Source organism: Trichomycterus rosablanca, chromosome 22 (genome assembly GCF_030014385.1).
Source record: "Trichomycterus rosablanca isolate fTriRos1 chromosome 22, fTriRos1.hap1, whole genome shotgun sequence".
NCBI lineage: Eukaryota > Metazoa > Chordata > Actinopteri > Siluriformes > Trichomycteridae > Trichomycterus > Trichomycterus rosablanca.
In genome coordinates this window covers 7,075,186-7,100,004 of record NC_086009.1, presented here as the reverse complement: position 1 = coordinate 7,100,004, position 24,819 = coordinate 7,075,186, and the positions used below count along the sequence as shown (strand labels likewise).

General features: G+C 39.8%; 1 protein-coding gene across 1 annotated transcript; it reads right to left on the bottom strand.

The window, feature by feature from the left end:
* Window positions 1–12,853: 12,853 nt before the first annotated feature.
* Window positions 12,854–16,894, bottom strand: sox8a (SRY-box transcription factor 8a). The gene is made up of 3 exons (XM_062984857.1): window positions 16,404–16,894; window positions 13,702–13,934; window positions 12,854–13,619 (listed from the first exon to the last, which is right to left on the bottom strand). Exons 1-3 carry the CDS (start codon window positions 16,802–16,804, stop codon window positions 12,931–12,933), a joined length of 1,323 nt encoding a protein of 440 aa, XP_062840927.1. The 5' UTR covers window positions 16,805–16,894; the 3' UTR covers window positions 12,854–12,930.
* Window positions 16,895–24,819: the final 7,925 nt, after the last annotated feature.

The following is a 24,819-nucleotide window of genomic DNA, read 5'->3' as shown; positions in this document are numbered from 1 at the left end:
TGTGCCTCTCCTCTCTTCCTCCAGACTCTGGGACCTTGATTTCCAAAGGTAATGCAAAATTTACTTTCATCAGAGAACATAACTTTGGACCACTCAGCAGTCCTTTTTGTCTTTAGCCCAGGCGAGACGCTTCTGACGCTGTCTCTTGTTCAAGAGTGGCTTGACACAAGGAATGCGACAGCTGAAACCCATGTCTTGCATACGTCTGTGCGTGGTGGTTTTTGAAGCACTGACTCCAGCTGCAGTCCACTCTTTGTGAATCTCCCCCACATTTTTGAATGGGTTGTGTTTCACAATCCTCTCCAGGGTGCGGTTATCCCTATTGCTTGTACACTTTTTTCTACCACATCTTTTCCTTCCCTTCACCTCTCTATTAATGTGCTTGGACACAGAGCTCTGTGAACAGCCAGCCTCTTTAGCAATGACCTTTTGTGTCTTGCCCTCCTTGTGCAAAGTGTCAATGGTCGTCTTTTGGACAACTGTCAAGTCAGCAGTCTTTCCCATGATTGTGTAGCCTACATAACTAGACTGAGAGACCATTTAAAGGTCTTTGCAGGTGTTTTGAGTTAATTAGCTGATTAGAGTGTGGCACCAGGTGTCTTCAATATTGTACCTTGTCACAATATTCTAATTTTCTGAGATACTGAATTTGGGGTTTTCATTAGTTGTCAGTTATAATCATCAACATTAAAAGAAATAAACATTTGAAATATATCAGTCTGTGCGTAATGAATGAATATAATATACAAGTTTCACTTTTTGAATGGAATTACTGAATTAAATCAACTTTTTCATGATATTCTAATTTTATGACCAGCACCAGTATATTGGAAATGTAGCATAGAAATAAATAAACAATAATATGTAAGTTCAGATAAAAAACAACAACAGATTAGCGAGTGTATTTAGCCATTTTACTTAGTGCCTTTACTTTCCTAGTCATTGTGCAAATAAATGTAATTTTCATAACAAGAAGGTACCAGTTAAAAGCTTCAACTGATACGTTTTGTTTTCATTGCAAAACAAAAGTGCACAATAAATCATGGCACAGCGGCCAAAATCCAAAACACAGCAAAAAAAAAATCATAACCACTGCTTACCTTAGCTTATGTTCTTTCAGATGCTATTAAATTTATAACCGTGTGTCCCATTAGGAATATAATCCGTTATTTTGTAAATGTGCTTATAATAAAAAAAAAACTAACTTTTCCCGGTTATGAAGTAAAACACGAACTTGTTAGAAAGCCAATCAAGCATTTCATTGACACATTATCTGTGTGACGCAAACTGAAAAAATGCAAATAACAACATTTCTTACTAAAAATTAAAATCAAAAGGTCTGATTGGTTCAGGAAGCGCTCTTTCAACCATTAGTGCCAATTCTGTAGGAGCGTTCCATTCACCCCAGTTGTTCCTGTGAAGTGCACTACCTAGGGTACCACAATTTTATGTGAGATTCCAATCCAAAGTTAATGAAAATGTTCAAATGAAGTGAACTTCAAACTGTGTAGGGAGTAGGGAGCGAGGCTTCATCATTACCCCGGAAGCTGGCTGTAACATTTACCCACTGCGTGCGTTGCGGGTTAGGACAGCCAGAGAGTTATTAGAGAGCAGAATATTTATAATAATAATTACAGCCATGATATGTCAACATACTGTACCTCACCCGTACATTCACATAGATATGCGAATCACGCTTTACGGGTGAGGTACAGTATGTTGACATATCATGGCTGTATAGGATGATTGTTCTTTGTGACTAGTAGCCAGACGGCAAGTAGGTCATACAACTTCCACCCAGACTGCGCTGTGGAAATGAAATCAGTTTAGCGAGATTTAATCCAAATGATCTAATTTGTGGGCAATTATTCCGGCGCCCATGTGTTATGTCATAGCCAGCCAATGAGCACTAAGGAAGAGAGCGTAGACCACGACACAGTCAGTGCAAATTCAGCAAAAGATGAATTTTTCTTTGTCTATGTGATTAGCAACAAACTGACTTCTTTCCTGAGCACACAGTGATGGAACACTTGCTTGACTGTGGACAGTAACACGGACATTCCAGCAGACCTGTTTAAGGCAGTTCTTGAAGGGTAGTGACCATCTAACCATAAGGTGACAGATTGGGTTTCTTTCAGAGGCAATATGTTCTTCTGAATAAATGCAGTCAAACTTGCCCTGTTTATATAGGCACAGGGACATCACCAGATGTATTTGCTAGTTAGTAGACTAGCAAAGAATAACAACACTGAGCACTTTATTAGGTATACCTTTCTGGTATGTTCATTCAATAATTATTTTAACAGTTACACAAACCATACAGATACATTTTTGGGTATACAGTCACTGACTGTAGCTTGTCTGTTGCTCTGTACACTTTGTCACCCCGTACCCTATTAACAAATCAAAACGGACCCCCATGATTTACTTCACGTGTGGTGTTTATGCAGCTCGGGGTTCTGAATCTGCAAAATCTTCACCTAAATAAAGTGTAATGTGGCTTAATGGACTAAAAGTACCACACATGAATTTCTCTGTTATTACTGGTTATAAGTGCTCTGTACCGCCCAAATTCATCGGTCATTGTTTTAGTACAACAAGCCACGTTACGCTTTATTTTTCACGTTAAGCGTTGTTCGTACTGTCCGGTACAGTTCATGGCTTTGAAAATATCAGCAAATATCAGCGGCAAACTGGCTCAAAATGTTATCAGGTGAAATTTTGGTTTAAATTCTATATAATGTTATAATGTCTCATGTGAAAGCGTCCTAACCTCTACACTGTGACACGCCCACAGATGGACATCACGGTTCACGCTGAAAAACCAAGTGTTCTGTGGTGCCAGAGTAGAACGCTAGTTCGCTGTCTAGAACCTCTTTTTTTCTGGTGGAAACACGTGGACATGCGTTTTTTAGGCAACGTCTTAACAGACTCGCCGCAAGTGTGTGGGTTCCTGTCGCCCCTGGAATGTCAAGCGTGGGCTGAACATTCGCGCAGAGTTCTCATAACTCTCGCAGGACGGAGGTGGAGAAAAAAAAAGAAAGAAATAGACCGTAAGGAGAAGGGCAGGACTGGGAAAAGAAGTGAGAGAAGTCGAGGGAGAGAGAGATAGAGAGTCGGTCCACGAGAGTAAGAGAGAAAATTCTCTTTTTTTGTCTTTCTTTTTTTTTTCTCTTGCATTGGAGTTGGTGTTTGGCAGTAAAAAGCAGAGGACAGCATGACCGGAGTTCTGAATGCTGGAGCGTGTTGGCATAGCAATGCGCGAGCCCTGCTGGAGCACCCGAGCCTGTCGGCTAGCTTCGCTAGCAGTGTGTGGCTCTACACATCTCGGCGCGGAAAACAATTACCCTATTGTGACAATTTCAGCCTCACGCTGTGGTATGTTCCTCATGCATGCTGTATATCAAAGACGTCCATCTTCACGATAATTAATTATATATATAAAAAAGAAGAACAACAACAGGACTGAGAGCTTTTCCTAAGAACACACTCCACAAAGTTTTGGACAGGCATTTTGATCTGTCAGAAACAAAGTGAGTCAGTGATATTCGTTTGATCAACAACATATGCTCCAACCCCCGCACTCGATATCTTCTCGCGGTGTGACAATGAGCAGAGACGAGGAAGAGATGGAGAGTAAATGGGCACGAGGAAAAGAGTTTGTTCTCCCTTGTGGTTTTGGCCCGTTTCGGGGAGTCTGGACCGAGTCCACGGTCTCTTCCAGTCTGTGCTTCTATAAGGACGAGGCTGGTTATGTAAGGAGATCTATTGTCTGCGAATTCAACAGTTGAAGGCTCACTGAATGAGAGTCAAAGGCCCTTATTTATCAAAGTTGAGACAAATCGAATCAAAAACTGGGCACAGTCAGGCTGGAACAGGAATAGACCTTTCCCAAAATATTGCCGCAAAGTTGGCAGCGTTTGATTTATTCATCATTTTATACACCTGTTAACAATGAGTGCCAACATACACCGAGGGATGCTGCTCAGGTGGCGCAGTGGTAGAAACACATGCTGCAACCGGAGCTGTATCTCGAGTATGTCGTATCGAATCCAGCTCTGCCTTACCGGCCGAGGCTGAGCGGCTATATGAACAAGGATTGGCCTGTTGTTCAGATGGGCATGATTAATGGTGCAGTTACGACCTCTGCTGGCTGATTAGAGGTGCCTACACGGAGATAAAGAAGGAGTGCTCTTAGGGTGTGTCTCTCCGCACGCAACGCTAGGCGGCTCAACACTCGTTAATGTGTGGGTGGCAAGATGCATATGGCTTCGATCTCCTCGGTCAGGACAGGGATCAGCAGAGGCAGAGAGGAGGCATGAAGCATGGACTCCACTAGACCCCTGAAGGTGTGCTGTGGTATCTGGCACCAAGATATTAGCAGCAGATCCTTCAACCCCTGTAAATTAAGAACTTGTTTGTCCAGCACATCCCACAGATGCTCGATTAGATTAAGATCTGGGGAATTTGGAGACCAGGTCAACACCTTGCACTGGAAATGCATGGACAGCCTGTGGCTATGCAGCCCCATATGCAACAAACTCTGACACCTTTCTATCAGAACCAGCATTAACTTCTTCAGCAATTTGAGCTACAGTAGCTCGTAAACTGCGGTGACTTGCGGTGAAATGCCTTATGAGTTCGATATCTTATTAGAATCCTCTCTACTTAGGCAGCAAGGCAGCTCACTAGAAAGGCAGTAGGTAGCAAGGCAGCTCACTAGGATTTCAGACAAACCCTAGCGCCTTGGTTTGAATGGCCTGAGGCTAACTTTGTTAGCTTAGTAAGCTAAAACTGTGGTGACATAATTGTCGTAACCGCTGTCTAAGTAGTGCGTCTAAATAATCTACTATATGAGTTCAATGTCTTATTAGAATCCTCTCTACTTAGACAGCAAGGCAGTTTATTAGAAAGGCAGTAGTTAGCAAGGCAGCTCACTAGGTTTTCAGACAAACCCTAGTGCCTTGGTTTGAATGGCCTGAGGATAACTGTGTTAGCTTAGTCAGCAAAAACTGCAGCACGTAATCGCTGTCTAAGTAGTGCGTCTGAATAATCTACCATATGAGTTTGATGTCTTATTAGAATCCTCTACTTAGGAAGCAAGGCAGCTCACTGGAAAGGCAGTAGGTAGCAAGGCAGCTCACTGGAAAGGCAGTAGGTAGCAAGGCAGCTCACTGGAAAGGCAGTACCCCAGATTTGTGCTGAAAGTGTATGCTGTTAGGATGCAAGTACAGCAGTGCAATAAAACACCAGAAAGAGAACCAAATCAAACAGTAAGCCTATTTCTAAAACATTCATTTTAAAGATTTGAGTTGTTTACTCAACTTTTCGATGTTGTTTTGCCTCAGAGTTTAATGGGGGCTAGTTTTGGAAAGCCTATCGGCTTAGCATAGCCTCCTTTCATAGCCACATTCTGTAACAGTTAATAACAGTTGATACAGTGTATCGTTGCAATGGAGCCGTTTTCTAGAATTACAGATTAAACCTGTGTAGTCTAATAGATGAGCAATTAAGACACAGGCGATAATGACATTGTTTCCAGTTCATTACACACACACACACACACACACACACACACACACACACATGCTAGACTCATTAAAACACACAAACTATCACACTAATAAATGTTCCTTTCTGAAACAATAGGATTAGGCCTGGGTAGTGAAGTGATGCAGAACCTGCCAGTTCAACAAGTTTGTTGTGCAGTTCTCCATCTCATCGCTCTGCATTGTTTTAAAAGACGCACAAGCAACAGATGGAACACAAGTCGCAGGGTGCACGTCCACACAGGAAATGCTTACTCCAATCCATATGTCCATATGCTCTGTGTAAAAAAGTGATATAACTAGAGATGCACAACCTTCAGATTTAATCCAAAAGTATGTCTAATTACAATGTGGGTAAAGATTGTCTATCGTAGCTGTAAAAAACCTTTTGAAATGACCAGACTGACCATAATCCTAATTCTATTAACTATTAATCTATTAACCATAACTGTTATAACACAATAACACAATACAATCAGTAGTAATTTTGTCTTTATTTTTGCATTTTCTCCTCTAATTTTCTCCATAACCTAGTCATTTCCAAATACCCTGATTGCATTACAATTCCCCTCTACCAATATTACCCTCTACTGCTGACACAGGTCCCCTCCAACATGTGTGCAGTACCGACTGCTTCGTTTCACCTGCACGAGGCGAGTTCATATGTGAATCAGCCTTGTGCACAGAAAGCCACACCCTGACTCTGTGCAGGCACCATCAATCAGCCAGCAGAGATTGTAACTGCATCAGTTATGAGGAGTCCTGGTCCGGCTTTCCCACCCTGTGAACAACAGCCAATCGTTGTTCATGTAGCCGCCCAGCCCAGCTGAATGGCAGAGCCAAGATTCAAAGCGATGTGTTCGAAATCCCAGCTCTGGTGTGCTAGCGTGTTTTACTGTGCGCCACATGAGCGGCATTTAACACACAGATTATTTACAGTCCAGCTTGATTAAGGTTTTTTTTGTTTGTTTGTTTGTTTGACTGCAGCAGTAAACAGAAGGTTGCAGGTTCAAGCCACCTGATAAATTCTGCAAATGTAAACGTGACCAAATAAGTGTGTTTATTTTGTATGTATTACTATGGGTCTCAGGGACCAGGGTTTGAATCTCACCTCTGATCACTAAGAATCTAAGGGTTTCACATGTTCTTACAGTGTCTGTGTACAAGTCTTGTTGGGTACTTTAAATTGTCTTTAGCCAATTGTAATACGTGGACAAAAGAAGGGTGGGTAGCACTGTTGTCTTAAAGGGAGAAGGTCCTTGGTTTGATTTCCAGGTGGATTGATCTGGGTCCTTTCTGTGTGGGGGTTGCATGTTCCTCCCACAGTCTAAAGACATGCAGGTTAACTGGAGCAATAACATTGGTGCGAGTGTGTGTGTGTGTGCCCTGTGATAAACTGGCAACCTATCCAGGGTGTTTCCTACCTGTCGGCAAGTGATTTGGACCCAAAGCAAACCTCAACAGGCTAAATCGGTGGTAAAAGAGACAATGACTGAATTACTATGGACAAAAAAGCCACACGAGGCAAGTGGTTGGTCACTGTAGTCTGACAGCCTGTCTGGTGCAGATCAATATTAAAAACATTAATTTTTTTCTTCTCAGTCTTTCGTTTTGAATAAATGTTAATATTCTGGCCACAGTAAAGACCCAGCAGTCTTTTTATTCCACGCTAGACGACTTCTGGGAAACATTTACTTCAGCCTTATTGTTTTAGTCATTTAGACTACAGTAGGAGTTCCTGAAGGGCGAGCAGCCACTAGCTCCTACTAAAACATGACCCGAGCATCCTGAAGGGTCCTATTTCAATGAGCTCGATTCACGTCCGCTCCTTCTGGAGAGTTCCTCCTGAAACTATTTGGCGAACAATAGGACGTGAGAAGAAGATAAGTTTGAAGGAGAAAAAAAACAACTAAACAACAAAGTCCGTCTCCAACCAGACACCCACATGCCATCTGCTCACAAAATCTCTGTTTTATTATTATCACGGCCGTTGTCACAGTTACAGGTTTAAGTTTTCGCATCTTAATCGTTGTTACTGTTGGCGGCGTATTTTACATTTTTTTCCCCTTTTTTTTTTGGGAGTGAAACAGTTCAATAGGGGAAATATTCCATCCCTGTGTGCATCTAATCATCCATTCACCAGCCTCTTAATGACTTGTCAGTTGCTCCTCTTTTCTATTTTCTGTCCAATTAATTCTTTTCTTTCGCTCGGGATAAAGGCGGACAATAAAGCCCCCGCGCACACGCATAATAAATCATTAAAATTCAGCAGCTCTTTCCTTTCCAGCACTTGGGGAAGGCCTGCTTGGCATGCATGCCAGACCATGGCCTGAAATTCTAGCCAGCAGAAAAGACCACCGGACGATTCCTCCCTCTCCCCTACTGTAGCTCAGTCGGAAGTTTGAGGCCTTTTCAGGAACAGAGTTTTAGATAGAGGCCTGAAGTCAAATAAAATCATCACAATTATTTAGGATTTAGAATTATTAAGAAAAATACTGATCAGTACTTAATGTTTAATGATGTGTCTTTTAGTAAATACAGTAGTACCTTAAAACTCAATGTCAATTGGTTCTGAGAGTGGCGCTGAGTTTAAAAGATGTTGAGTTTCAAGGTATTTTTTCCCATAAGAATGATGGGAAACTTGTTAATGCATTCCATGGTGCTGTGGAACTGCATATATTTTAAGCTACTGTAAAATAATGGGGTTGTTTTTGACACTTATACACTGAATATAACACAAATATTATATAAAAAACAGTGAAATACAATTAAAAACAGTTAAAAATCAATCAAAAAATACAATAAAACCTGCACTGTACATTTACTTCTTTATTGTTTACTTATGCTTCTTAATCGTGGAGATGCTTGATCTTGGAATACCGCATTCCATTCAGTAAGGGAGCATTCACATTAAAAGTGACAAAACCTTTTTTGCGTCGGCTGTGCCATTATTTCCTATGGCAAACGTGACATACTAAAACAACAAGCGAGAAATCTCATTTGTGGGGAGAACTTATGAGCAATAATAATTAAGAGAGGTTTAGTGTTCATGTGTCGTTCTTTTAGTACACATTAGTCACATTAAGCTTTTTTTTTTTTTTTTTTTTACGATAAGTGTTTAGACTCTCTTGAAAAAGCTGATTCAAGCACCCCAAGCTATAACACAAGTTTAAAAATGAAACAGTGAGGAAAATCCAGATAAACACAGATACATGTGGACGCTTTCAGAGTGGATTTGACGGTTGTTCCACACATACAGATTCGTCTCATATTCGCCGAGTGCTGAACAAAGCGGCTGGTCATTGTTAATTTGAAATTAAATAAATATATATTTTTTAAAAAGCTGAAAACACCGGATTTAAAGGAAACATCGAGTTTAAGGGAAATGTCAAGTTTAAGGGTACAAATTTCTCCACGAAGTGCGTCAGCTTTCAAAGATTTCAAGTTTAGGGGACGTTGAGTTACAAGGTACCACTGTATTATAGAGTAGAAGAAAGATAGTGTGTTACAGTGAAGTGATGGAAAAGATACACACTAGGGTGTGAAATTATTGGATATTTTTTCATGTCTTTTTTTCTAGAAAACAAATAACTCATTTATATTTATTTTCCATTGTAGTGTAAGTTTAGGGGTTTCATTAAACTCATTTAAACTCACTGTATCTTACCTTACTTTACTATTTATCTTATGCTATTTTTATATTTTCTGTACATTTGCAAATTCTGCTGAACATGAAAATTTGTACATTGTCTGCATATAGTCTTGTCTGTATATTGTATTGTTTGTAAATTGTAGAGAGCTAACAACAGCCGAAAACAAATTCCTTGTGTGTGTGTAAACATACTTGGCGAAAAAGCTGATTCTGATTACCTGGCGGGGCACCCACACAAACACACTCGGTCGTGTTCGAGGGAGGGAAGGTTGGACGGGGTCTTTTTCTCCGATCGTTTGGATTTCCATTTTTTGCATTTAGCAAACGCTTTTTTATCCAGTATATTGTCTAGGCGATTAAGGGCCTTGCTCAAGGACCCAACATTGGCAACCTGGCAGTGGTGCGGCTTGAACCAGTGATTTTTCGATTACTATTCCAGTACCTTAAACGCTAGGTTACAACTGTCGTTGTGATATGCAAGTTCTAGGACTGGTCCGCCGTCTGTGCCAGTTTTTGGGTCACATAGAGTTTAATGTGGCTCTCCGTATGCAACACAGCTCCCTGTGGGAACTCAACACTGGCAGGTGATTGGTGATCTGGCTCTCCTTGTTCAGATTGGGAGATGTGCAAGCAGCAGTGGATTCACAATCGGGAATTAGAAATGACAGGATTGGGAAAATCTTGAAAACAATATTACAGTCGATCCTTGAGTTACGAATGGTTTACCATACAAACATTTCATGTTACGAACGATCTTTTTCAACTTAACTTTCTTTATTTGTATTATTCATTTATTTAATGTGGGATTTATTTCATTTCAGTTTTTTTTACACAAAAAAGGAAATGTGCAGCATTGTTTTGCATAGTTTACCTACATCAAAAATAAAAGGGCATTTATTATTTAGATAAATAAAAAATAAGCACAAATACAGTATTTATTTTATTTTCTTTAAAGAGAAATAATAAAAGGAAACTCATTTGTCTTCAATTTAATTTTGTTTAAAAAATCGTATCGTGAACCCGGTATCGTGAATCGTATCACATCGTGGGTATAGTGTATCGTTACATCCCTACAAGTCAGCTTAAGTGCTTAGTAAAGTTTTTCTTAAGGACAACAAGAGACTCAGAAGTACAGACAGACAAGGGAAGTTCGTTCCACCACTTGGGTGCAAGTACAGAGAAGAGCCTTGATGCTCGCCTTCCTTGAGTCCTGAGTGGAGGATCAACTCGAGCAAGACCAGTGGCTCGGAGGTTGCGCGGTACAAAGCGGGGTTTGATTAGACCTCGAAGGTAGCTTGGGGCTGGTCCATTTTTGCCTTTGTAGATGAGCATCAGTGTTTTAAACTGAATGCGTGCAGCTACAGGATACCAGTGAGGAGAACGCAGCAGTGGGGTGATGTGTGTGTGTGTGTGTATAAAGAAATGACTGAATCACACTTCAGAAATAAAAAAGTTTATTATTTTCTTTTCACAGATATGGCCAGCAGTTAAGGTTAGCTTCATGTAATGCATTCGCAGTCGTTAAAACAGAATAAAAATGACTTCTTAAAAATGACAAATGACAGTCAAAAAAAATAAAAAATAAAACAGGTAAGAAAACACTGTTTATTTGCCCAAAATTAACCAGAATATTTCAAAAAGTATATTTCTCAAATGCTATTAAATAAATGGTCAGACGTTTCAGAAATTAGTTAAAAACGGATGATGGAATGAGAGGAACTGGGGTGTTAATACAACAAAAGACAACAGACTAGGATCAAATCATTTTTGAAATGTGAAATGTTTATTTATGGAATGATTTTTTTTATTGTATTTGGGCAATTTTATGTGTGCATTTTGGATTAGTAAATAATCTGAAACAACTGACACTGCACTTAAAATTTTAGAGCTTTTTACAACCAACATTGTCTCAAAGCAACTTTACAGACTCCAGGACCGACAGACCAAAAACCCCTGTTGAGCAAGCCGAGGGTGTCAGTGGCAAGGAAAAACCTTTAAGAAGAAACCCTAAGAGGAACCAAACAGTACTGTGTCAATACTGAATAATATATATATATATATATATATATATATATATATATATATATATATATATATATATATATATATATATATATATATATATATATATATATATACAATAAAATATTAATAATTGGCCAAAGCAGAGAATCGAGCATTAATTGAAACCAATATTTAATGGCGCAAATTCCATCCTTCTAAAAATATGATTGAGCCCAGAATAAAAAGAGCATCAGTAGTCGCCCAGGTGGCGCACCGGGATATTCCCCTAGCACACCAGCGGTAAGATTCTGAAACCCCTTGGTTCGAAACTCGGCGTTACCACGGGTCAACTGGGCGCCTGCAGCAGACACAATTCTGCTAGGGCAGGGTGACCGGACTATTAGGGTAGGGTCTTTAAACGCTGTGTAAGGACCCTGATTAGCAGAGTGCATGGGTGAAAAAGGGTTCCGCTAAGGGCTGCACACAGGTCGGGGGCGGCGTGAGCAGCAATACACCCTCCTAGAATGAAATCAGGGATCCCCCAGCAGCGGAAGACAAACTGACTACGCTAAATTGGGGAGAAAATGCATAAATAAAATAGGAAAAAAATAGCATCAGTACATTTTGCTCGAATAAACTGTTTAAATTGGCAGGTGAAGTGTTTCAGAAAGTCATTAAATGGTCTGACTCCCCCAATATGTTTAAAATATAATGTTTACAGTATATCAGTACTGACACGTCTTTTAGTTCTGCTATTCAGATTGGTCGTTTGCTTAATGAAGATCATATGGAATGGACACAGGGTGGCACGGTGGAGCAGGTTAATTCGGCCCCGAGATCTGCTCTGTTTGTGGATTGCTTGCTCTGAGTTGGTTGCCCCTGTGTGTGAGTGATGGATTGATGTTCTGCTATTTGATGGGGGTCACAGACTGGCATCTAGTGTTTTACCATAAGCTGTAAACCCACCACGTTTGGTCAGTATGAAGCGGTTATATGGATGGAATGCAGATATCTCTTGATTTCCAGGAATGCTACATGCTATAATAACGATAACACAAATAATAGGAAAATAAGCACAAAATTCAATGTTTCTCTGTACCGAACAATTTTTCACCCCCCACTTGTTTAAAACAATGACAAAAAAGCATATACAACTGAAACACAAACATTACATTAAACATAAATACAAGAAATCTTTCTAAAGGCAGAAAAGCAAATTAATTTCTAAAATTAAGGAGTGTGTAACCAAGAGAAGTTTTATAGCTGACTCTGTGATGGATTTATTATTATTTTTTTGGGGAAAATAATTGGTCCCAGTGCATGTGTGTATGCGTTCTCTCCATCTGCTTCTTCAACGGATTTGGCTGGTTCGTACGTTTCTCTCCTACACATTTTAGCGGCGTATACAGAGTCATTAAAGAAAGAATTCAACACACGACTCCAAGAGTAAGCCCGAACGTGGGGACAAAAGAGAAACAGTGACAGGTGGTCCTCACAGAGGATTTCGACTCGCCGTACAGACACCAGTATATCAAGTTCTGCACAGAAAATTTGAATCTTGATGGGGGGGCGGGGAGGAGGGCTTGGGGTATGAACGTAGAGAGAAAAAAATCAGCAGGCACTTTTACTTCTTTTGATTGAACAAATGTTCGGCTTCTTCTCGTCTTGGCTACTGCTATTCCTTCATAAGTGCATCCGGAGTACAGGCAAAATGAGGCCGCCTGATCACGGCCTCGATAAGGTGGTGTAAACTGGCTGCTCCCAGTTTGCCGTGGGGCTGTGAGAGGGCGGAATGGACAGGCCGCTGAGGACCGCGCCTCCGTAGGGCCTCCGCGAAGAGTGGAAGTACGGGTACTGGTACAGGCTGGAAGCGTACCCGGAGTACGGGCTGTAGTAGCCTGGGCTTTGCAGGTCTGTGTAGTCGCACGAGCTGGAAAACGGAGCTGTCGAGGCAGCGCAGCTCTGAGCGGCGTAGGAACCGTAATCGGGGTGAGGAGGAGAGCCGCGAGAGGGCTCGCTATAGTGGCTCGGGCTCAGCTGCTCCGTTTTGATGTGAGGTCTGTGCTGGCTCACGTCGCTGGACGCCGAGGACGTGGACGAGGCCGATTTTCGGCTCCACGCGGCCCCGTTCGCCTGGATGTACGAGGCGGCGTAGGCGCCGGCCTCGGACAGCATGGACGGGGCTGCTGAGTGCCCGTTGACCGGGAGGTACTGATCGAACTCGTGCACGTCAAAGCTTTCCATGTTGGCCATGACGTCCGTGCTGAGCTCAGAGATGTCCACGTTACTGAAGTCGATGTTCTGCCGGCCGGAATCGAGCGGTCGCCGGCTTTCGTGTTTGAGTTCCTGCTTGCCACTGTGGTGTAGGTCAGTTTTCGGGGTCGTCGGTGGTGTCGGGGGTCCGTGGGGCTGACCTGAGAGAAAAAACAGACCCGAATAAGTCTTCTGAAATGCCAGAGTTTGGGTTTTTTTGCTAATAGAGAAGCAGTTACGTACCTGAATGGTCGGTGTGATGATGATCGGCTAATCCTGCCAAGCCACCCAATCCCGGCTCGGCTTTGTACATGTGATGGCTCAGCTCGGCCCCAGATTCAGAGTCGCTCTGGCCCGGCTTCACGCTCTTTCGTCGCCTGGGCTGATACTTATAATCGGGGTGATCCTTCTTGTGCTGCACTCTGAGTCTCTCTGCCTCCTCTACGAAAGGCCTCTTTTCGTTCTCTGATAACAAACTACAGAGAAGTAGGAAAAAAGTAGAGGCTATAAAATAAAGGCTAACAAAGTTCCACATTTTTGAACAAGGAATTGTTTTAATTCTCTTCTCCTTTGAGTTTACTTATTAATAGTCAGGTACAGGAACAACGTACCAATGTATGTGTGGTAGAGTTATTAATTTAAAGAACAAAATATGGAAATGTATCAAATATTTACATAATATAATACTAGATATGCAATTGTGAATGTATAAATAGCTAGGAAAATGTATATTTTAATACCTGTGTATGCATTGAAGCTAAAAATATATTGCGCAGTCTTTAAAAGTCGACTTTGTAAGTTGATAAAGCCACAGCAGGATTAAAAATACTATTATGAATATAGATTTCTGTATGTATATATGAGGAATAAATACCAGGTATTTATGTATGCCGAAATCTAGATATACAATTGTGCATGGACAATATTAATACAATGCGATTACATTGTCCACATCAAATATTAATATAATATATTTATAAAAGCAGATACAAGCTGATTCACAATAGTGGCCTAACGCCCAACTTAGGGCCCACCCAAATGGGATGCATGGGAATGAAAGGCACATGGTATGAAAGTGTGGGCCGCACCTTCATGTGTTGCAGGGTCGCGAATAGTTTATATCAAATTTGGTTATGCATGTCAGCTGGTAAGATGAGCTTTACTTTTATATGCACAGCAGATATGTAGATCTAGATCTATAAAGCTATAACTGTACATAACTTACACTGCCCTTGTATGCATTATGTATGTGCTAGTTCACCATACATTTCATGCACACCCAAGTACTCATTTATCCAAATAAAAATGTGATATATTTATTAGTTTTTGTGCTATTGATAGTCCGCAATTTCTTTCAATCATTTAATTTTCTGAAAACACTGGGTGCCTATTCACAAGTTGGCTTTCCAGCTGGCCTGCACTGAAACAAAAGAGTTACATCCAGTTGAATGATGTGCACATCATTATCACGTAGATAAAATATAGCATGTCAACATGGTTACAGCAGTCGTGTGGTTTATTTACAGTCCTGTGACACTTATTGAGGCAGAAATAAATAAAACATAAACACCTAAACATATAGCAACATGTGCAAAAGCTATTTTATATGTTATGTTTTCCCCCAGTGTTTTGCCCACATTCTGCATATAAATAGTCATTTAAATGCACTTAAAGTTGGAGAAAAGTGACATTTATGTTTCTTCTGTGTAGAAATGGTATTAGTTTAATTTTATTTAAAAAATCATACATTACCATATATAGATCATAGATAAAGAAAACTATAATATATTGAATTATTTAATTATGCGTCTCAGGCAGCAGCTCTTATAACGTATCACTGTTTTAGTTTTAATAAAATTAGTAAGAATAAAACAGAGCGAGCAAAAAATTCACTTTATTATTTTACTTGCTTATGCAACAAATAATAAACATGTTATAAACTTAAAGGAACCAGTTTGCATTTACAGCATTTATCAGACACTTTTATTCAAAGCGAAAGAAATGAATGGTTAAGGCCTCTGCTCAGGCGGAAACTGTGGCAATTTAGTGGTCGTGGTTGGGTTTGAACCAGCAACCTTATGATCAACAGTCCTACACCTTAAGTGAGCTAAAGCTGCCTATTTGTTTAGGTGTTAATTCTGTTAGCAAAAGTCTAAAGAAATGCACATTGAACTAATGCAGTACACTTTAAAATGACATTATTTATTTAATTATTGATGTTATTGAAAAAAATGATCAAGAAAGGGCAGCAAACTTGGGCCCATAAATGTATTAATTTATTTAGTAAATTAAATTAAATATAAAATACTTTAATAATTTATTTAATTCATTTATATATTCTATTGCAAATCAGCGGTCCTTTAACTTATTTATTATTTATTTAATTCCTTATTTATTTATGCTACTGGAAATTAAAGTTAGATCATTATCAAAATTTAAATGGCAGCAAAGTTATTAAGATGATTTTATTTATTTATGCATAAAAATTTGTAAAGCAACAAAGACGTTTATGACTTTTAGCAAAGTCAAAGATGGAAAATTATTTACTTTTTAGTATTTATTTTAGATATAACGTAATAATAATATTATAATAAAAACTATTATTTATTATATCTGGAATTAGTTGTTATGATTTATTTATGCTTCTGAAAATAAGCTAGAGCAACAAGCATTATGATAATAGAAATGCAGCAAATTTTTAAATGCATTTTTACCTCCAATAAAATAATAAGAAAAAATAATAATTGTATTATTAATAATAATAATAATAATAATAATATGGACTTAGTCGACAAACTAATTGAATACAGAAATGTTAATAACAATAATAATAATAATAATAATAATAATAATGACTTAATCGACAAACTAATTGAATACAGAAATATTAATATTAATAATAATAATAATAATGATAATAACAATAAAAAATAATTAAAACTTACCGCCAGAGTTTTCCCAGAGTCTTGCTGAGCTCGGCGTTGTGAAGGTGCGGGTACTGATCTGCCAGTTTCCTGCGTGCCGCCTGTGCCCACACCATAAACGCGTTCATGGGTCTCTTGACATGCGGCTTGTTCTTCAGCGCACCGTTGGCACGGGCTGGCATGGGTACCAGGGACCAGTCGTAGCCCTTGAGCACCTGCGACACCGCGTCCCGAATGCACGCCGGGAAGCGTTCGTCGTCCTCTTCCTCCAGCTTTTTAGCGGAGTGGAGCGCTCCGTGTCCGTCTGATCCAGCCGGTGAGGACGGTGCGTCCGAGTCCGACTCATCCTGAGACGCGCAGCTGGAGGTGCCGGCCGGGCTGCACGGTGCGTCCGCCAGAGACTTGTCGTGTTCCTCAGTCATGATCGGCTGTGTGTGTGTGATGAAAATCCGTGCGGTGGTTCGGATGTGCGGCTGTAGGATCAGTGCATGTGTAAAATGCAGATGCAGAACAGCGCAGTGGGACACAAAACTCTTAATGTTACTCACTGACAGACGCGCAAGAGTTTTGCGCAAAGTTGAACCAAAGTCACGCCTCCTCTCACTCCTGATTGGTGAACTCCACTGCTATGCTCTGTTCTGATTGGTTGTTTTGTAGCAAGGCCTAGAGTCGCTGTCTGCTGGTGAAGTAATGTGAATTGTGATACACTATAAATGGAAGCTGCAGAAATGTTTTGCTGTTTTAGCAGAGCATCAGTAAGAAGCAATGCCATCAAATTATGTCCACAGAATCCTCTACAGATACTAACTGTGTAGCAGCAATGTTACCAACAGCAATATTAATAGTGTGTTCATGCCCTTGGTTTTAGGTCGGACAGACCGGTTTCATCTGTCTGACCACAGTCCAGTGCAATACCTGTACGGACACTTATTTGTCCTCCTTTGGAAGCTTACCGGATGCCTGTAACGATCATAATTTGTTTATTATTGGCTTACATTTACATTTTAGGGATTTAGCAGATGTTTTTATCCAAAGTCCAAGCAGTCGAGGTTTAAGAGCCTTGCTCAAGGGTCCAACAGTGGCAACCTGACAGTGATGGGGTTTGAACCGGCAACCTTCTGCTTACTAGTGCAGTACTGTAACCGCTAGACTACAACTGCCCTATACTAAGGTCACCAAATCTTTATTATTTTGCTTATATCCAAAGCGACCTACAACTCTGACTGAATACAGTTTGAGCAATGAGGGTTAAGAGCCATGCTCAAAGGACCAACAGTGGCAATCTTGCAGTAGTGAGGCTTGAACCTGCAACCTTCTGATTACTAGTCCAGTACACAATACGTGTTGGTTTGCATTTAAAAGAATGTAATGCAGAATTTATCAGAATTGAACATTAATTGTATTTTAGTCCAAGCAGTGCTGTATACGTGCCACAATGACAAGTATTACTGTCAAATTTGCAATCTATTCCTTTTCCAATGTTGTTGTGTTTTTTTCTTCAAATTTGTTTTTTAAATACACGTTATGGCCAAAATATGTGGACACCTGACCTTGTACTCTTAGGCAATCCCACTCTATGGCCAAATAGTCATTTGAAGTTAGCTTCATCATTTCACTTGTTTAGCTATAACAAGCTCCACTCTTATGGAAAGTCTTTTCAAGATTTAGATCTGTGATCATTCAGTCAAAAGAGCATTTTTGGATCAGTCACCGACACTGGACTAAGACGCATGGTTTATTACTGACATTTGTGTTCATCCCTAAAGTGTCACATCAAACTTTGTCCATCATGTGATTATGGATCTTAACTCATGCACAGTGGCCTACCTTTTTATCAGTGGGTCAGGGTTTTAGTAGGGTTTAGTAGGATTCTCCACTACTAATAATGTAATTATTAATGACAGGATTATATTATTATGCCATTTATATCATTATTAACAGAGAGTTTACCTGTCAACCTTTTTCTATATAAAACTTGTGGCTGTCTCAGTCTTACTAGGTCTTACTGTTAAAGAAAGACAGACAAATTAAAACTCATTGCTGGTCTTTCTGTCATACTTTCCTGTTGCACTCACACATCCATTCATGTAGCTTTGCATGTCATTTTTTGCATGTAATTTTAATCTCTTCCTTATAACCTGAACATGATTTGCCTAATACTGTTTAGTCATTTGACTTCTTGATTCTTGAGGCTACATTTTAAAATCGAGTGTTTTACCTAATGGAAACAGGATTCTGAAGCTAAATTGTAATTAATTTAACCTTGTTAGTTAAAGTGCCAAATTGTCAGTGGAGTTTATATAAAGATGCCGAAATAGTTATTTGCTGGGGAAATGGTAATGCAGTAAGTGTACTGGTTAGTCAAAGCAGGTTTAAGTGAGTGAAAGTCTGGACCTGTAGCAAGCCTCCCTAGGATAAAAACATCCTCTCTTAAAGCCCTGTCCACAACAAAATGGAGATTGTTTTTAAGCATTGTTTTCCCTCCACATAGTCCAGAGTTTTTAAAATATCTTCATCCACACATGCCAGACCAACAGGTGGCAATGGTTGGTCATTATATGGATGCAAAACAACTAAAGAAGAAAATTACAAGCCTACATCCTAATAAAAAACTGAGCAAAGAACATCAAAAGATTATACTTAAATTTAAATACATATAGGAACAAGTTTAAATGTAAACATGAAATTAAATGCATGGATAAACTAACAACCAATAAAATAATGTATGATTTGGTTACCTGCTAAGAATTCCCACATATACCCAGTGTGGACAGGGCTCAAACACATTATTTTTTACTTTATTTATAATCATTGATACATACAATACATTAATACATTACAATCACATACAATACATTAATACATATATATATATATATATATATTTTAGTTTTCTGTGCTTACATTTGCATGGATTTACTCCAGTGGCAGATTACCTTCTTTTAACACCTACAGCTTTTTTCCATTCACATTTTATCCCAAGTAACTTATGGTAAAACAACATACAATCCAAGCAATTAAGGGTTAAGGGCCTTGCGCAAGGGCCCAGCATTGGCAACTTGTAGATGTGAGGCTTGATCCAGCAATCTTTTGATTACTAGTCCAGTACCTTAACCACTACGCTACCACTGCCATTCAAAAACTTGCCAATATTGAATCGGTTGATGAAACAGAATTGTTAAAACAACACAATCGAAGCAAGGATGTAATAAGACAGAGATAACAGTATCCGAAAAACACACAATTGGTTTTACTTGTTTATGTTCGTCCGTTCGTATTTAAATAATCTTGTTTGGGCCATATTTACTCCTCGGTTGACGTGTTTAACTCAAAAATATTGGTAGATGACACTGTGGTTTTTAGAAAACTGAGGTCGGAGTGCAAGGTCAGCTAATGTACGGCGCCCTGAGAGAGTTGCTCATGCACCCAGCAGTGGCTGCATGGGAGGGCTGGGACTCAAACTCTCAACCTTTCAACTGATAGCCCACAGCTCTAACCACTAGGCTACCACTTTCAATGCTTTCATGGACTGATCTCCTTAACTGAGCAGAAGCATTGAATCTCAACCCATGTTCATGTATACACCCTAACTAACCAATCACTGCAGAGGCGGGATAAGATAAGAACTCTCCCAGCCACACCATACGTCACAGTGCGATGTGGTTGTTTTTAGCATGCTCTGTAAATGAAGTCCTCTCTGCAATACCAGTCTAGTCCTAATTTGAATACGAACAAACCGAGCTGACTTTTTCATACATTGAGCAGGCCCTATAAAGAATACCGCCATTATTATAAAACAAAGACCTCTGTCAGCCTTGCATGGCAAGTTGAAATAATAAGGCAATCCAATTTAAAAGTCTTTTTGTTACCCCTTACAGCTTATAGTTTTCCAAGTAAAACGGAAGTTTATATCAGACAACGGTGTGTTTGTTAAAAACTGTAAGCACAGAGGAAAATAGACACACATTTTACTGCAGATTATACAGAGCTAAATGCTAGAGAGAGCAGGAGCACGAGTGTTGATAAGAAAAGGGATTGAATCACAGCCTTTGTGTTCATGTATTGCGATGTTGATTTTTATCATTGGCTTTCACATAAAAAGGGAAGGCATGTTTCACTTGGCAGGCAGATATATGGGCAGCTTGCAGTAGGTGCAGTAGCCGACTGGGACAGCGGAGTAAACTACTGTATAAACAGTAAACTATGGATTTGGTTTTTTTTTGTTCTTTTTAAATGAATTGTTTCCTGGTAGAATGTAATTGATTTTGTTTTGCTCTGAGGTAAGTCTTTTTTGATTGGCCTCATTACTGATGGTAATGAACAGGGGGGTGTAGAGAACTGGTGGTTTGTTTTTATTAATAAACACATTTGTGATAGAAATTGTAATAGATGCACAGTTGATTCCTAATCATTGTTGGATGTTTTGTTTGATGAACTTTGCACTGTATACTGTTTACACTAGCTGGAAATAATTGGTAAACCCATTAAAATCCCTAATTTAATAGCTGATTTAGCATTTGTTTATCGTATAATTGCTGATCAGACTTGCATGAACTGGGGATACCAATTGTTGCAGTTTTCATAAATTTAATACATTTTCATTCATTTTCATAAATGGAATGCAAGATTTCAGCTGCTTAATAGTCCATGGTCACGTTGTCTGATTCTCCTCTTCATGAAGGACTGTATATTTATAAAGGCAGGTGTAGCCTAGTGGTTAAGGTACTGGACAAGTAATTGAAAGGTCACTAGTTCAAGCCCCACAACTGTCAGCTGCCACTGTTGGGCCCTTAACCCTCAATTGCTTGAACATTTTACTATCACAGTACTGTAAGTTGGTTTGGATTAAAGCGTCTGCTAAATGCCGAAAATGAAAATGTAAATAATAACAGACCAGTCAAGCTCATGCACCCCGTGTCTATAAAGCCATGCCGTTAAAGACCATGCATAATGAGTCTTTAATGTGATCATAGACTTTCAAGCTGTAGCCTAGTGGTTAAGGTACTTGAATAGTAATCAGAAAGTTGTGGGTTCAAGCCCCCACCACTGCCAGGTTGCTGCTGTTGGGTGTTTGAGCAAGGCCCTTAACCCTTAATTGTTCAGATTGTACCTGTAATGTAAGTTGCTTTGGAAAAAGGCGTCTGCTAAATACCAAAAATATGCATGTAAGAAATGTCACCTTTATGTGTCAATGATACCTTCACACATATGCAAAACACCCATACCATTGGCACTGATGCACTTTGGCTTTTGCATCTTTCGCTAATAACAGTCTGGATGATCCTCGAGAACTCAACATCCGTTTCTGCATCAAGAAACGTCACTCAGTAATAGCTGATATAACCACATGGGTGAGGGATTACTTTAACAAACCTTTGTCAAGCACTACAATACAGAGTTGCATGCACAAATGCCACTTATGCCTCATGTTAACCATGTCCATTGTTTTTTTGTTTTTTTTGCATTATGCTGTCCCAACTTTTTCTGATTTGGGTTTGTATTACGAACCGTTAAGTTAACAGATGTGCTCCACATCCAAACAAATGTCGGACCTGCTGCAAGGAACTTTAAGGAATGTTAAACGGACAGGGGCATCTGGCGAGGATAAGAGGATTGCAAAAGCTTTTGCTCAGCAAAAAAAAAAATACTGCACAGCTTGGTTTCAGCTCACAATTAATGCTCTCAAGTCTCCTGACTCCAGGAAGGCAGAAGCACTGTTGAGGCAGTTGACTGACAGCTGGTTTTATTTGCCGACAGTGGTGGAATCAGCTGGTGGTTTTGGGTTTTGGTGGGCTGTGGTGTCAACTGAGGTGAAAAGCAGGAAAAGAACGGTGATAAAATAAAGCCAGTGTTCGACCTTCGCTGCTCTCTGTGTTGTGGGGAGAGTTAGGCACCCCACGGTCGGAGACAAAAAAAAGGCTTGCAGAGGCGGACTTGTATGAACTTTGAGCGTCCCAGTGAGGGACGGAAGGTTTTCATTTCAGCCTTTGTGATCCTCCTCAAAGGGAGAAATTGCGAATGCTGGATTTTTCCAGACTGTGGTCAGATTTACCCATATGAGTGGATAATATTGTACAGATTAAATAATGCACATCCTAAACTGAATTACACAAGAGCCCACAGGGAGTGCATATGCTTTTGTTTTCCACAAGTATTGTCCTGACCACTTCCTTAGAGACAATGGAAATCTGTTCAGTCAATAAACAATATTATTTATGAACGTTTATTGGATGAATAATCTTGATTTCATTTGCAGGGGGTTTCACGCTAACTTGCTACTTATTTTCCATCTACACAGGTGTCTAAGAGACTCAAAGAGCTTTAAACGAGGGATCCTAATGCACAAACTCTGCTTTTTACCAGTCAAGATTCAGAGGAGGAGATGGACCAGCATCTGCATCAGCACTGGTACAGCTAGGTACAGTCACCAGTAAGTTAGTCCTAACCTTTACCTTAATACTGACTTTCATGTCATTAACACATAGTTATACTTTAGTTATAGACCTTAATGTTTATTATGAGCTTAGCATTCTTCAACACATTTTAGTCTATGGACCAAACAGCCACTTTGCCAGTGTAATTTGACAAGAGTCACTGAATCACAGAGTCATAGTTCACGCTGTCAGACTTAAGGTCTTGAACTCACTGTGCTCGTCTTCTTGCCCTCTTTTTCACCCAGGCTGCTAGAGACACTGCCAAACCACACATTAAACGAGCTCCTGCAGCTACTGCACCACAACACAGCTGTTGAAAATTGGGAGAAAATTAAAAGCCTCTGTTTCTATCCCACTCTGAAATAATACCCAGAATCTGGTTTGCGTAATTCCATTACTAGATTCAGTCCCGCTCTTGTATATTCGACTCATCGGTTCATTAACAGGCTGGGATGTTGGAGCAGGAAAGGGGTATGGGTTTTGTACCAGCACTACAATCGTGGAGTATGAAACAAATGAAACAGCTTGATTTTAAATGGGATCAGTTCTAATTGTTAAATCAGTGCATTATGTGGTCTATAATAAGGAAATTATGGACACAGTGCTTGTTTTGGGGTGGGGTTACCCCATATTATGACCTCTGATGGTGCAAGTGTCTGCTCATATGGAATTGGCAGTGTCTGACATTGGGGGTGACTGAAACCTTTTTTGCAGAATTAATCGTATATTTGTATAAAGTGTGTATATATTTTTTTTATATACTGTATATATATATTATATTTTATTTATGCATTTTCTCCCAATTTAGCGTAATCAATTTGTCTTCCACTGCTGGGGGATCCCTGATTGCAGTCGAGGTGGGTATATTGCTGCTCACAATTAAGGCCATACCTAATTCACAGCCATGAAAATGGTGTCACAAACCGTGAAATGAAGTTTGTGTTTAGCGATTTAACATTTTTCATTCATGTAGAGTTCAAGTTCTTCACGTTTACTGGTTAATTTGCACTATGAGGTGGTCCTAGCAATCCTATGGCAATTCAGTTAGCTATCGGTGGGTCAAAATGTCCAAGATGTCGAAATCTAAAGCAGATAAAAACACGACTTCCAAACAATTCTGTGGACCCAGAAAGGGGGTTTAAATTGCTGAGACCATTGCTCGATGTTCTAGGTTTACATTCAACCGTTAAGGTAGGCTCTGCTGTGTAGTAGCTTTTGTTTACTCTACAATTCAATTTATGGGTGTAAATTAATGAATGCCATAAAATGTGGCACTTTTCTTTAAAAATTCATGAAATCTGGGATTCGTAAAAATTAAGCACATTTTCCTGTGAATTTCGGAGGGCCCTAGTCATAATAATGAATATAAGAATTTTTACTTTTGGGTATTTTTTATTATAGTGAAGGTTGGAAATGTTTTATGTTATTTTTGGAAGGTCCTTACACCATCCTTCCTGTCCACCTTAATTAGCAGTAAATGTTACATCATGTAAAGCAGCAATAATAAATGTGAGCCTGTGCAGCCCACCTTCTCCCCATCGTGAAGTAAACACTCGATGTCTTTCGTGCCTGAAGTTATACAGATGTGTCTTGCACAACTGTGAGAGTCACTGGTGGAAAGGCCTACAGATGTTTAAGCAAGCTTGACTTTTGAACTTAGCTGGTTTTAATCACGTCCCATCCCCAAGCAGTTTTCAATTTAGGCAGTTCCATTGACCCCTGCCCCTTTGCTTCCCTAAATACATTCTGTAAAAACATCTTAATGAGGGGTTCACAAGGCCAATTGCAGGTTTTATTTAAACCTATTAGTAGGCTTGAGGAAACTCTCAAGGATTGGGGGGGCGGCAAGGTGTTTTGTGCTGAAGGAAACGATTAGTTCAGACCACAATTAATGAATTAGCCTGAAACCATTTTTGTCAGTGCAGTGAGGAAAACATTTCAAGTACTTCCAGATTTTATTGTGTGTGTGTATGGGGGAACAGGGCCGGTTAGCCATGTCGGTT

Coding starts and splice junctions, on each gene's coding strand:
- sox8a (XM_062984857.1), bottom strand. CDS start 16,804: ATGACTGAGGAACACGACAAGTCTCTGGCGGACGCACCGTGCAGCCCG. Junction 13,935..16,403: donor ACTCTGGGAAAACTCTGGCG/GTAAGTTTTAAT, acceptor ACTTCTCTGTAG/TTTGTTATCAGAGAACGAAA. Junction 13,620..13,701: donor TCATCACACCGACCATTCAG/GTACGTAACTGC, acceptor TTTTTCTCTCAG/GTCAGCCCCACGGACCCCCG.